General features: G+C 35.8%; 1 protein-coding gene across 1 annotated transcript in view; it reads left to right on the top strand.

The window, feature by feature from the left end:
* PACS2 (phosphofurin acidic cluster sorting protein 2) overlaps positions 1-15,800 on the top strand; it is a gene marked incomplete at its 5' end in the record, with an annotated part of 225,535 nt that overhangs the window by 175,350 nt on the left and 34,385 nt on the right. Inside the window, one exon of the mRNA XM_027842835.1 lies at positions 14,336-14,378. Coding sequence (XP_027698636.1) covers positions 14,336-14,378 — 43 coding nt within the window. The remainder of the gene's footprint in view (positions 1-14,335; positions 14,379-15,800) is intronic.

Below are 15,800 nucleotides of genomic sequence, written 5' to 3'. Positions count from 1 at the left end.
AACTTTGGTATCCCTACATTTGCTCTGATAAACAAGCCTTTATTGCCCTGGGGAAAAGACCAGTCATGGTATGTACCTACCCATGTATTTTTTTCTGACCCTCCTGGAGTTTTGCACTGACCCAAACTATATGACCTTTTTTCAACCCATTCTCTCCTAATAGTTCTCAAATCAAGACTGATAACAAAATCTGACCTGTATTATTTCCTTTCCCATCTTTTTGTTTGGTATGAAAAGAGGCTTGAAGCATGTACTGCTTGTGAACATGCTGTGTATCATGTGGAAGCTTTTTCTTAGTCTTTCTTGTTAAGTTTGACCAAAAAATATTATTTGATGTGGAGAGGATTGAGCTTTAGGGAGAAAAATAAATGAATGTATTTCCCCTCTCTATCTCTCCTGTTTTACACTGGGTGACATACGGTGATGAATGGAAGGCTTTATAGATCATATCATTCTCAAATAATGGCCTAGTAGGTAGCCATGAGGTGTATGAACTTGAAGAAAAGCTCACTGGTGTTGGTAAGATGTGCTGTTTTGTTGACATATTCTTAGTGTCTTGACATGCAAAATGTTAGCCCCCTCCTATGATCAGAAAACACCCTTGTTTCTCATCCCTCTAGCTTGATCCATCCATACAAATTAATCTCAAGTAACATTTAAACCAAGGCTTCTCCCAAAAAGACAGTGGGAACAGAAAAACAAGCCCCTTATCTGAAAATAATGCCTCCTTCTTTGAGAAGAAAAACTAATTATGACATTTGTACTAAGAGTTGCCAATTTTAGGAGTGAGATTAACAAATATGGCGATTCTTTCACTGTCTCAATCAGAAATTTGTACATACCCAACTTTAATGCTTCATGGGCATCGTTTTGCTTTTGTGTCCTCAGAGAATGAAAGAGACTACTATAACAATTAAAAATCAAACCAACTTCTATGCATTCCTGTCAAAAGCAGTTAGTCTTCCCCATAAGACATTAAGTAGTTCATTCTTTTTTTCAAATATCTGATGTTAAAGCTTCATAGAGCAAAGAAATCTATAAAAAATTCAAGAAGGTAGAAATAATTATCTGTGTTGATAATGTCCTCTTACATGTTTACTAGATTTTAAAACTAATACAATAAAGTTCTCATCACTTGGTACTGATTATTGGGAGATTGTTTATTAAAAATATTATCAAGTGGTTGTCTTAGAAAAGGTAGGGAATATGATAGTTCTTGCCTAATATTCGGCTCTTTCTCAAGCCACAAATACCATCTCATAAGCCTATAGGAAATAAGGAAATAGACCAGGATAATTAATACTTTTTCTATAGATGTTCAAGGTGTTTCTTGAACTGAGAGATTTGTGTCCTGGATTCTCCATCTAGTAAGCACAAACAATCCCCTTTCTCTGTTAAGTTATTATCACAAATTTCAACAGATCTATGATATCATCTTTGTGAGTACGCCCTTCTCCAACAATGCAGATGGAAATTCATAAATGTCCTCTCATCGTGAACAACTGGAAAAGAGAAAAAAAAACTCTGTCCCCTTTTCTACCAGTCTGTCTCCATCACTGTAAAGGTGGAAGGCGGCTACAGAGAACTGAAACTCATTTTTATCTTTCTTTCTTTCTTTCTTGGGTTGCTATGGCCAAAGAATTCATAGTCAAATGTCCAGCGTACTGATAGTGAGCATTTCCATTCCTAGCTAGGCTGACCCTTGGAAATCAGATATATTCTGTTGTGAGGACCAGACCAAAGCCTTTTCATCATGGTAAAATCTGTCACAGTTTGTATTCTACCAGAGTAGCCTTTAAGAACCTAAGATCACCTCCTCACCACAATGAAGTGTAGGAATAGGACTTGGTGGAGGTGACCTTTAGTTCACAAAGACTATGCCTGTGAAGTACAAGCCTTGACAAGTTTCATAAATAAACTATCTACTTACCAAAGATCTACCTAGCTAATTATGGAGAAGCTAATCACCAGTAGGCTGGCCACTTGGGCAGTAAGTTCTTTGGCCAGGGAACAAAGCCAAATATTAAAGGCTTTATTAGTCTTCTTTGTCCTCCTTTCCCTTCTGTAGTAATGTAAAAGTAGCAGGAAAGGGGGACCAAGTTTTGACAATTTCACTTTTAAGAAATTCCCAGTCTATGTTTTAAAATAAACATGGAATATCAATAATTTTGTGTTATCTTAAGTAACTGAGATAAGTGACTCTAGTAGTCCCCTTTACATTCCCTTGTAGAAAAATTTTCTTCAAGGACAAGACAAAACAGCCTTAGGGAAATTAATTTTTTGTTTGGTGCTCCCAATCTTTTTGCCACCAATAACTCTATATTTGATCTGGCTTTCGAAAGTATACAGTAATGGATGCTTTGCCTTCAACCAATCTCAAACTTGGTTTCATTCATTTTAAATTGTAAAAATGTAATATTGCTATAAGTTAGGAGAGGGGTGGTATAAGAAATAGTTTTGAGGAGAGGATGATCCTATTATACACAAGAAATCAGAAGGAAAGATTATATAGTCATTTGTCATCTTTAGTTGTTCCTGCACAGAGCTGCTATATAAATTGAAAAGCAAAACAACCACTTGCCTTATTTCTGTCCTCCATGTTTTAAACCATAGAGAGTATAGATAACAAAGAAAGAAAGAAAGAAAGACAGTAAATATATGTCAATTGAACTTTAGGTTGGCTTCGCAAAACTTTTGTTTATCTGTATAAGCACTGGAAAGTGATATTTTCTCCATTCCATCTTACTTGGACAACCTAGTTTTGTTTAGCCAGAAGAAATAGAGACAAGATTACAGATAATTTTTGAGCCTCTTTCTTCATAAAGAAAGAGGTATTACACATCCTGTTTAGAATTTGACCTTATCAATCATGTCGATCAAAGTATCTTATAAGGTCTAGAAGCATTCATTGGGTTAGGGATAAGATCTGGATCTGTAATTTCACTGGTAGAGGAAACTACTAGGTGAGAAAATGCTCTCTATCAATTTGAGTGGCCACCTTCTATAAAAATTATATTCTTAGAGAGTTGCCTAGTGCACTAAGAAGTTCACACAACCATTATGTATCAGAGCTGGGACATGAACTCAGATCTTCTTGGCTCTAAGGCCAATTTTTATCCACTGTGTCACTTCTGTCACCCACTGTAATTCAGAATCTCTTATTATAGCTCCTGGATGTTGTGTGCATGAACCTTGAGGTGCAGCTTGGCTTTTGAAATTTGAGCAACTTCCCTCATATTTTGGTGTGTTCTCCATACTTAATATTTACCATATTAAATGTTATTGTCATTCTTTTTTCTGTGCCTTGCTCAGGAGAGAAGTCTTATAAAGAAAATGTTACTGCTATAATGATCCATACTATGAATTGAATTCATATTAGTTTCCACTGCAGATGATACCAGTTTGAGAGATGAAGGAGTGGGAAGGAAGTGGTGGTTCAAAAGCAATGTGACCTTAAGATATTTGCCATATCCTGATATTAATTCTTGTCTTTGGAATACCCAAAGCATGTGCAAATATGATCACCTGACATTTGTTTCTGTGCCCAAGGAAGCATCTAGAAACTTACTATTGAATTTCTCTCTTATTACCGAAGATGGCAGTTGCTGAATTAGAAAGGAAAAACCTAGTTCATTGCTTAAAATCCAAGTTGGTGTGTGCTATGGAAAATGGTATAAGAACAAAAGTTAAAAGTATAAACATCTTCCCCACCTTAACCAAAAGCAGGTGGGAAATGAGCAGATAAATGAAATAGAGAGAATGTGAGTTGTTTAGATATTTCATCCAAAGCTGTTTTTTTTTTCCTTTGTTCTAATAATGACAAGCTTTTACATACTTCTTTGGTTAATGTCTCATTTTAAAATTGCGCATTTTTGCTTTACAGTCTAAGGGTCCATTGTCTAAATTTACTTTGGAGTTTTGTTCTCACTATGCTTTCACAACATGGTGCTAAAAATATCATGTGTATTCTCTTATAATACTTCATCATGGTATAGAGATGACCTTTGGTAGTATAGTGTTGACCTTTGTTTCATTTTTTGTTCTTGTTTTTTTAATGAAATTCCAAGAGAGCACGTACTGAGCTAGAAAAGCTTTGAGTATGGGCTTAGTGTCTGTTACCTACAGACCAGTCTAGCTAAAATCAGACATGATTAGCACCACAAGATGATGTATTTTTTTGACTTCAGCAGCTTAAGAAACAACCTGTAACAATGAAGGAAAACCTATACTGATGAAACCATAGACCTTTTGAGTAAAGTATTTAAAGTTTCAAATTAAATAAAAAGTGACCTTTGTAGGCAAGAAAAATAAATATAGGACATTAAAATGCTTAATGATTCTCTTTTATTTTCCCTGGGGATTTTTTTTAAAGTAGCTAACAGTTACCAGATTTCCCTAAGTGAAACCATTCACACTTTCCAGAAAGAACTTTTCATCAACAAAGGCTAAAATCTGAGTGATATGATAGAATGAGGTCCCCCAATTTACTACCCTATTGGCCACGTATAGCAACAAAGGATATGCAAAGTAGCAGTTTGTAGTCCATCCTTGACTTGAATTCTTTACTACATGAGGACACATATATCCCACTATGCATACAGGTTACCACTGTAAATCCTTTTAGCATGCAGAAGTAGATTCAAAATTCTTCTGAAATTATAGACTAATGGCATTAAAGAGTTATCTTAGACCACCTAACTGCTAAGATTATTAACTTTAAGATAAAGTTACAAATAAAATTATTTTAAATCATAGAAATGACATTTTTAAGTAATTGGCACTGCAAATGATGAACTTACCATTAAAGTTAGCCAGGCAAATTTCATTTCAAATTAGCTACCCTTCTAGGACTTATTATTTCTGCACATAGCCTTAAAATTTTTTTTAATATCTTTTTAGTAGGATTTCGCATTGTCTTTCAAATGAGAGGTGCTCTACTTTGGAAGCCCTTGCTCTTGTTTTTAGCACTGAGCTTTGTATAGGTTATTGAGCAGGAATATTTATGGATTTTACTTACCTTTCCTGAAGAGAGAGAAGAAGAATATATTGGTATTGGTATTCTTCATTGTTGAATGACTAGAGAGTTGCAGGTGGAATCTACAGGCCATAATAATAGTTATTATTGCCTAATTTAAGAGCATATGAATCATATGTTGCTTAGGGAATATAATGTGAGAAAGATTTCAATTGGCATAATTAACATCCTCCAGATCTTCGTTATGGCATGGAGTGAGTCTGTTTTCTCAAATGCTCTGACAGCATAACCAGTGTTCTGATCAGTCCTTCTAAATTGGAATGGCTTCAGGTGTGGACACAGTGTATCTGTTGTCTGAGAACTAGCCTAACTAAGCTTGGAGATATAGATCACCAGATTATCTGCAGAGTGTTAGATTTTTTTACCATACCACTTTTGAAAATGAGCTGCTAAATTGTAGCCATGGTGGACAGAGGACCCATAATGAAGAAATCACAAATTTTTTAAAGGAATCTCAAAATCATAGATGTCATCACAAAGTCAGAACATTTTAGAGTTGGAAAGAATTCTCCTCTGTAATATGCCCAGCAAGTAGTTATTCAGCTTCTTTCTTGACACCCTCCAATGAAAATTAACTCATTAACTTCCTGAGAGAGCTTATTCTACTTTTAGATATTTTTACTTGGAAGTTTTGTGGGTTTTTTTTTTCCTCCCTGAAATCAAGACTAAATTTCCTTCTGAATCAGACTTCCAACTACTGTTCTTGGTCCTGCCCTTTGGAGTCAAAAAAGATCAAAGCCCAAAAGAAGTCTAATCTCGCTTCCAAATGAGAACCTGTCACATATTTGAAGACAGCTAATATATTCTCCTTGAGTCTGCTCATCTTCAAACTGAACATTCCCAATTCCTTCAATCAGTTTTCATAAAGAATGGACTTAAGGCCCTTCACCTACCTGGTTACCCTCTTATGCATATTTTAGCTTATCAAAGCCCTTCTGAAACTATGGCACCAACAATCAAAAACAATATTCCAGTTGTGATCTGACCAGGGAATAGCACAGAGGACCTATCATCCTCTTATTTTCCTAGAAGCTACATTTTTCATAAACAACTCCAAGATCCACATTTGCTTTTTAATTCCTGCAGTCACATTATTTACCAATTGAGCATGCAATCCATCAATACAAATTTGTTTTTCAAATTGTTTTCTAATCATGCCTCCCCTATATTGTACTTGTGAAACTAATTTTTTTAAACCCAAGTATAAGACTTTACCTTTATCTTTATTAAATCACATCCCTGATTGAGGCCAATGCTCTTTGTCCAGTATTGTTTATCCCTCCCTGTTTTGTGTCATCTGCAGATTTGATAAGCATATTATCTGTACTTTAACCAAGTCATTGATTAAAAAAAAAAAATTTGTTAAATATCACGGCACCAAATACAGATCCCAAAGGTCTCTTGACATTGCACCTAATCTTTCAACCAGTTCTTAATTTTTCTAATTGTATCATCACGTAATCCCACATCTCTCCATCTTTTCCACAAAAATAGCATGAAGTATTTTCAAGGGATTGAAGTTATTGGCCCTTTTTTTTTTTTAAATCAAGTTATTTGTCCCAACCCAGTCCTGCAACACCTCTCCTATTCTCCATGACCTTTCAGCTATCACTGACAGTTAAGTATCTCAGCAATTATGTTAGTTCCAGTTCTTTTAGTCCCTGAGAATATTGTTTAGATTACTTGAATTCATTAAGGGCAACTAGGTTCTTCCATTCACCTTACTTATCTTGGGCACTGTTCCTTTGCATTTTCTCACTTCCAGTTCAGAAGTCATTCACCTTTGCAGAGAAAACAGGAACAAAATATGAACTCTTCTGTTATCATCCACATCATGCAGCCATGCCTTCTCTTTTTTTGTTTCTTATCTTTCTCCAATATGAGTTTTTAATATATTTTTGTTTTCTTCACCTTTCCCCACCAGCCTTGACTTATTTAAAACTGTTAGTGCTCCCAGTGTTTTTATAGGACTATGCCACACTGTTAAATTCATCCTCTGCTACCTGCCCTTGTTTCCATCTTCTGTATGTGTTTTCAAAATCTAAATTTATTGATCAGTTACCTATGCATCCATGTCAGTCTCTTTAGAGCACTCTTCCTTTTCCTTCTCCCTGGAATTTTACTCTGAATGCTCAGAATGTCCTTCTTCAGTTTGCCCATCCGTCCTAGGCTGATTTTCCCCTATCCTATTTGCCTTTCTTTTGATTCTCTGAAATCTGCTTTCTAAAAATCTAAGGTGCATATCAGCCTATGACTAGCTTTCCTCTTCTCTATCATAAACTCTTGGAGGGTATGTCTATACCAGTTACTCCATCTTGAATTAGTTCAAAATAGAGTTTTCCCAAAAAGATTCTTTCACCATTTGAAAGATGACATTATTATTTATTTAGGCAAAACAAGAAACTACTAGCTATTTTCATTTTGTAAAAGAAAAATTATCTGCTTGTGAAAGAAAAATCTCTAACAAATATTTGGATGAATAAGTAAAGTCTCCCATCACTACTGAATCATGTCTCTGTGCAAGGCTTGTGTTATATCCCAAATTCCTTATTTATTTCCTCTTCCTGTGCAGATGGTCTTTTACACTCAACTTTTCTCTGTCATTTGCTTTTCTCTTTTTTGGTGCTTGGTTTTCCTCAAATACTGTTGTTTGGATGCTTTTGTGCATAAAAATAGAGTCAGGCCCCACAGCTGTCAGGATCATAAAGGGTGGCATTCAGATATCTTTATAAAAAGAAATGACCACCAGGCCCATCTCTTTTTTCTCTTTTTGACTGACTGTCCTCAAAACTAATCTTTCTCATAAGATTTTATTGCCTTTGCCTAGGGATACCCTTCAATAATAGTTAGATACAGTCAGCTATTGCCAAAATAATGAATACATATCAGAGTTAATGAGAATAAAGCCATAGCATTGATTAGGGTTTATTAACATTTAGATAATTACATAAAATTAGTTTTCATATCTCTTCTTCCCTCACTCCCCATCCTCATGATATAACTTCAGTCCTCTAGATGTAGAGATCATGTTGGCACTCTTTCATGTAAGAAGCACATTCTTAAGGATATCTCCTAGGAGGCTGGTGTCCAAACTCTTGAATTTGGGAACTTCCAAATTTGGGATTGCCCGTAAGTTAACCAAGTCTGAGAAAACACACAATTAGTATCTCTCTTCTCAATCTTTATGGAAGCACATGTCTTCCTCTGCCACATATTTTTTCTGCACGAACTATTATGCCCCAACTTCTTATACAGGGTAAGACTATCCTCAGGAACTCTATTGCAAACCTGTGCCCAAAAAAGGAAATAAAAATGCAACAGATATGAAGAACTCAAGATCTGTGAACCCTAGGACTACCTGGGGAAGCACATACAGTTCTCCATTTGCTTTTCCTGCAAGTCTCCAATAATTGCTGGAGGAAGGCAGAAAAAGACAGAAACAGACCTCATACATACACACATCAAAACAAAGATCTGCTTGGCTAGGATCCATACTTGAAATCCAAGGAACATGTATAGAAATATTGTATTGTAACTCAGTGTTTCATGACTAACTGAAAACTAGTCTCTGGTTGTGCAAATATCATAATAGTTTTACCCATCATGCCCTAAGGCTTCAACTTATTTATTGTTCTTCTAACTAGAATCTTCAAGCGGATAACCATAGACCTCCCAGTTGACCTTTCCCTGTTTAACTTTATGCTCTGCCACCCCCTAGTGGCAGAGAATATAATTTTTCAGTGAGTTAGCTGTGAGGACCCCATCTTGATTTTGAAAATCAGACAGCAGCTTTTATTGAGTTCATGCTTTTGAAGAGTGAGTAAGGTAGCAGAACGACTCCGTTGGAGTCTCTTATTTTTCCTAAAATCAATAAACTCTTCTTTCTATTGATACCAGGATTGTCCACATATCTATTAATTGTCTTTACCTACAGGGCTAGGCCTTTGTCTTTTCAACATATTTTTATGTCAGGAATAAACTTATTACCTTCAGTGAAGCACTATTAAATAGTTTGAGAAAAAAAGTTATTCTATTTTTCACTCTTTGTGTATAAGAATGCAAAAGTTATGTTTTCTCTCTGTCTTGAATTTGAATGGAGGAAAATTCCATTGCCCATCCTTTGTTCCTCATATCTGTTGATGAAACCTAATTCATCAAAACTATTGTTTTGGGGAAATGTTGCTCCTAAGCAATCGAAGTTGTTTTGGGAATTTGACAAATCACTTATTAATAATATTAATGTAGTTATTTCAAAATTTTTCTAATCTTGCCCTACTGCCCTTTCCTACATATTATCATATGTACAACCCTCCCATGTTTTCCTTTCATGATAGACCTCCAATTTTGAGGTTATATTAGGAACTTTTTTTCTCGTCTTTTTTCTTCCTCCTTCTCTACTCCCATTGAGAAGGACCATACTTAGGAAGAAGTAAGTGAGCTCCAGGACTGAGTGATGTTTTTATCTGTCCAAGGTGGTAATTCATCTACTTTCTTCATGATGGTTTTTTCTCTCTTCATATTAGCTCTATCCAAAGATTTCTCAGCACTAATTTTGCCTATGTCTGCCCCACAAATTGGAATTAGAAATTAGGCAAAAGAAAACGAGTAACATTGCCATTTTAGTGTTAAGACAACCTAAGAATTTATGTATAAAAATTTTTTTTTTTTGCCTTAAGAAAACTATCCAAGGCAGAGAAGCCTAAGTCTCATATAGGACTATCATCACTGTCAAATAATTTAGTTGTAATTTTTGAGTTGCTGTTGGAGTTCTGTAGATCAATCTCTTGAGGGATGTTACATGTCTGTGTCCCCTCTGATGGATGATTAAATGAACTATTAGGAGAAAGGACTCAGAGTTATCTCCTCAAAGAGTTCAGTCAGAAATAAAGAACAATTAGGAACTCTTTCTCTATTTGTTGAGTTATTTAACATTAATTATTTTGGTTATGCTTTTTAGAAACCTTGATTTTGATAAAATCAAAATTCTTTTTTTGTTAGGCATCTGAAAGTGGGAGTGCCAGTTTTACTAGCAATCAAAAAGTGATTATCCATTACTAAATTTTTCTGAATAATTAAATGTTTGATCACAATTCTGATCTCTTCCATTTTCTTTCTTCCATTCCTGACTTCTTCAATCACTACCCCTGCCCCTAAAACCACCCTTTTCAGAGTATCTACTTTTTGCCTAGGAGTTCTAGGCACACCCAGACCTGACACAAACTTAAGTTTCATAATTGGTCTCTAAGCCAAGAGTTGGAACACTCCTTAGAGGCCATACAATCCAAGAGCAATACTTGAAAAGAAGAGTTATCTTTACAACATGCTTAATAAATAAATAAAATAAAATAAAGCCTTTGTTTTCAGACCTCAGATGAAGACAAACATTCTCTTTCCCAAGGCAACTCATCCCACTTTTAGATAGCTCTAATTTTTAGCAAGTTCTTCCTCACATGAAGTTTAAATTTGCTTCTATGTAAATTCTACCTATTGTTCCTTGTTCTCCCCTCTGTGGCCAAGCAGAATAAGTCTAACTCCTCTTCCACATGACAACCCTTCAATCCTTGAAGGCAGCTATCATACTTTCCTCTGAGTCTTCTCTAGGCTTAACATCCCAGTTCCTTCTACTGGTCTTTAATTGGAATGTACTCAAGGTGCCTCATCATCCTAGTTGTCATCCTCTAAGACTCTATCCAGATTATCAGTGTCCTTCCTGAAATGTGGCACCCAGAACTATATGCCATACTTCAGTTGTGGTCTGAACATACCAGAAAACAAATGATTATCATCTCCCTTGTCATAGAAGCTATATGTTTCTTAATACAACTTTTGATCACATTAGCTTTCTTGGGTGCCATATCAATAAATTGAATATTTATCATACTGAGATTGCCATCCAAACATGGTAGAGAGCTCTTTGATACTTGTAGTATATCTCAGTGTTCAGATATAGACACATTCTTTTAGTCCTAAATTTCTTGTAAGCAACACTGTGGGTCTACTTTCAGAGTGTAGCTATATGGGGACTTTGCCACTGAGTTTGAAAACTCTTGTTGTTAGTTATAGTGTAGGACTGAATGTAATAGAGCTGATTTTTCCTCCCTGCACAATGTTAAGGTATGTCTCCTATTTGGTATGGTCTTTACGGGGCAGTTAAGTGGTGCAGTGGAGAGAGTGCTGGGCCTGGAGTCGGGTAGACTTATCTTTCTGAGTTCAAATCTAACCTCAGGCACTTACTAGTTTTGTGACCCTGGGCTAGTCACTTAACCCTGTTTGCCTCAATTTCCCAATCTGTAAAATGAGATGGAGAAGGAAATAGGAAACCACTTCAGTATCTTTGCGAAGAAAATCTCAAATGAGATCATAAAGAGTAGGACACAACTGCAAAACGACTAAACAACAACAGCAAATTACAATGCATTTTTTCCCTCTAAATTCACCAGGAGAGAAAAGGGCCTTATAATTTACTGGGAAAATGTCTTCAGACTCAACATAGCCAAAACAGAATGCAATTATCTTTCCCCCAAAGCCCACCCCTTTACCAGACTTCCCTGTTGTTGTCTTCAAAGGTACTGTCGTTCTTCCATTCTCTCAGGTTTATAACATCGGTGTCACCCTCAACTCCTCATGCTTCCTCACCCCACATTATCAGTTGCCAAATATTATATTTTCTACTTGAGATATCCTTTGAATCTTCTCTGAAAGTAGAACTTTGCTCTACTCACAGAACCACTACCTTAGTTGAAGTTATTACAACCTTTCATCTAGGTTGTTGCAGTTACCTTCTAATTGGTCTCTGTACTTCAAGTCTTTCCCTATTCCAATCCATTCTGCACACAGCTACCAAAGTGATTTTTCTTTAGCACATATCTGACCATGTTATTCTCCTACTTACTAAACTCCAGTGGCTCCCTAATATATCTGTGATCAAACAGAAGCTTCTCTGTTTGGCTTTTAAAGCCCTTCACAAGATCCCAACATATTTTTCCAACTTCATTATATATTATCTATCTTCCTATACTTTTTGGCACTAAAATGACTTTCTTTTTCCTCATACATAGCATTCCCATCTCCCATCATAGGGCTTGGAATGAACTTCCTTCTTATATTATGTATAATTCCTTGCTTCTTTCAAGATGTGACTCAAGCACCATCACCTTCATGAAGCCTTTCCTGATTCCCCTTACTGCTGGGAGGGTTGAAGGGATCCCCAACAACTTCGTATTTATTTTGTATTGTTACTTATATACTTATATATGACCATGTCGTCTCCCCTAATAAAATGTAAACTTTGCAAGAATAGGGATTTTTTTCTTTTTATCCCCAGTACCTAGCAAAGTGCATGGCATATAGTAGGTGTTTAATAAATGCATGTTGATTGATTAATTGAAAATAGATCCCAGTCTCTACAAGGTCCCTCTTCTCCCTATCTTGAAACCCATTGGCTGATGTCAGTTCCCTCCATGAGGAGGTGACCCTTCTCACCAAAGCCAGTCCCTCAACATGTAACCATGATTTCATCCCCTCTTGTTCTCTGCCAGATTACCCCTATAACCAGCCTCTCTCTTTCTTTTCTCTAATCTTCAATCACTCCCTTATCTTGTGGTTCCTTTCCTATTGCCTTTAAACATGCCCATGCCTTTTGCCTCACTTCAGTCTTGGGGAAAAAATACTCTCATTAGTGTCTACCATTCTTTCAAGCTGTGCTCCTACAGTTCTCATTTCATATCCAAATTCAGAGAACAAATTCTCTACACTTACTGTCTTTACTCCTCTCAGTCTTCTATTGCAATTTGACTTCTCACCTCATCTCCTAGTTAAAACTACTCTATCCAAATTTACCAGTGATCTCTTAATGGACAGATAGAATGATTTTTTTCTCAATCCTTATCCTGCTCAACCACTCTAGAAGGGTGGACAAAGAAGGGAAGCATTGGCAAATGGCCAGTAATTCAATACTGTTCAATAATTCAATAATTATTTGTTCAATAATAATTGTTCAGTAATTCAATACTAACTGTTCACAGTTAGATATGTGCACTGATGGGTTCAATGAATAAAAACAAATATCAGTTACTATTATATTTGACCCCAGGGAGGTTAATGTTGTCTAAATGCTCTATGTGTACATAAAATATAAAATCAGTAAGTCCTGATTTCAAATCCTACTGCAGATAATTACTAACTAGGTGACCCTGATCAGGTCATCTTGTCTACCTATCTCTTCATCTGGTAAATGGGGATAATAATAGCACTTGTTTTCCAGGGTTGTTGTGAGGATCAGATGATACATTTTACAGTTGCTACACTCTCCTCTTGGATACTGTCTTCTCTGTTTTGTGTGACATTTCTCTCTCTTGGCTCTTCTACCAATATTATCTCTTCAGTTTCCTTTGTTGATTCGTCATCCCTACTCCTGATTATCCCCAATGCTTTATCCTATAGGGGTCCTTCTCTATATATACTCTCTTAGTGACCTCATCAGCCTCTATGGGTTTAATTATCATCTTTATGAAAATAATTCCCAAATATCTTATCCTCTCTTTCAGCGTCATCTTCTCTCTATTATGCTCCAGTCATACATTCCAACTTCTTATTGCATATTTCAAACTGAATGTCTTACTGGGATATCCACATGTAATTCATATCCACATAATATTTTTTCAAAAGCCTTCACAACCTCTCCCACCCTGCCCTTCCAACTTTATTATACAAGTCCTACACTCTCCAGACTAACTAGACTAACCTCCTCACACTCAAACTGGTTCTTCACACGTGGTCCTTCCTTTCTTGTCTCTGCACCTTTCCGGCCGTTTTCCCTCATGCCTGGAATCCCTTTTAGAATTCCTTATTTCTTTCAAAACTGCTCAAGCATCACCTTCAACATGCAGCCTTCTCTGGTCCATTCCCCCACCCATACCCCCAGCTTCTAGAGCCTTCCCTCCCAAAACATGTTTACTTTGTATATACTTAATTATGTACATGTCTCCCCCATTACAGTGTAATCTCCTTGTGGGCAGGGATTGTTTCATTTTTTATTTTTGTATCCTTATCACCTAGCACAGTGCCTAATATGTAGCAGGTTTTAAATCAATGATTATTGATTGGTTGCTTGTAATATTTATGATGACTGGATAAGTTACTGCTGATGTTTCTCTCTCTCATTGATGGCGATTGAATGCTGACAAAGTACAAACCAGCACTTGTACCTTTTGAGTTCTTGCTGCATGCTTTATAGACAGATTGTTTTCTGGATGTGCTTTAAAAGCAAGTGTTAACTATATGTGTTTTTCTTGCTCTTAGCCCTGATGAAGAATCTTCCCAAAAGTTCATTCCCTTTGTTGGGGTGAGTATTCCTTTGACATGGCAATTAGAGTTAAGTATGTTTCCTAAGATGGTTGCCCATCTCATCTCATCAGTAAATTATAGCCAAATTGCCAGGATTTCCACCACAATCAAGCAGCCTTTTGAATTATCTTCTCCATTTTGGGCAAAGGACTTAGATGTAAATCACTCCAACTCAAAAACTCTTTTGTTTTTCTTAATCCAGCAGCCTATGGCACTGGTTTTGGTTATTCCCTTTGACTTCTGTCCACAGTAGGAAACTAAAGTGAAAAAGCATTAATTACTGCATTTTTTTTTTTTTTTTGAGACTGAATCTCTTTATCTTTCCCAGGCTAGAAGTGCCATAGCCACTCACAGGGTTACTCTCAGAACTGATGAGCGTAGAAGCTTTAACCTGTTCCACATTTCTAACTTGTGCTCATTCACCCCTCCTTAAACAGGTTGGTGGCCCTTCACTCTCATGGGCTCACCTTTTTGGTGCCAAAATTAATACAATTAATCACCCAATTACCTTTAATCCTACTGTATAGCTCAGCAGTCCTGAACTCAAGTGATCCACCAGCTTCAGCCTCCCCAGCAACAGGAACTGTAGGTGTGTACCATTATGACTGGCCTCAGACCATTATTTCTTATGTCTGTGTGGTACTCACCTCAAGAGTGAAAGGATAAACCTGTCTTTTTAATCAGACTTTCTTTTTGAATAGTTTAATTTTTTTTGTGATCATAGATTAAGAACATAAATATACACATATGTATGTGTGTATAATTGATTGGTTGCTTAAAATATTTATGATCACCAGATCAGTTACTGCTGATAAATTTCTCTCGTTGCTAGAATGGAATGCTGAAGAAAGAATTAAAAAATTATACACATATATACATATCTATATCTATCTATATATATATACACACACACACACTAATGTATGTATTTTTTTAGGATGTATTATTTTTATGTATTTTTAGGACCTAAAAAGTTCAAATTTTTAAAAAATTCTTGGTATAGCATTAGTTGTAATTTTTTCCTATTTTTAAGAATTTAAGAATCTTAAGAATTTTTTAGAATTTAAAATATTCAACCAAGCCAGGTGTATTTTCTTTTCTTAACATAAGCCTTTTAAGACATTTTCAAAGCCTATTTTGTGAAAACTATTTCACCTTCAAAAAAAATTATTACTTTATAATAGTTTAGAGAATTCTGAGTAGAGCAAGTTTTTACAACTCAGATCTTAGTGTGGTCTCTTAAAGCCATGAGTATTAATGATGCTGCTGTTGTGAGGAAAATAAAACAAAATATTACTGAAAATCAAATCAATAATCAGTACATGCTAAAAATTGACAATGAATTCATTATGGCCGAAATTCCTCTGGACCTTAGGCTCCTCATCTGCAAAAAAAAAAAAAAAAAAAAAAAAAAAAAAAA

This window comes from Vombatus ursinus, unplaced genomic scaffold (genome assembly GCF_900497805.2).
Source record: "Vombatus ursinus unplaced genomic scaffold, bare-nosed wombat genome assembly UNPS02014890.1, whole genome shotgun sequence".
Taxonomy (NCBI): Eukaryota; Metazoa; Chordata; class Mammalia; order Diprotodontia; family Vombatidae; genus Vombatus; species Vombatus ursinus.
This window is presented reverse-complemented; position numbering and strand designations above follow the sequence as displayed.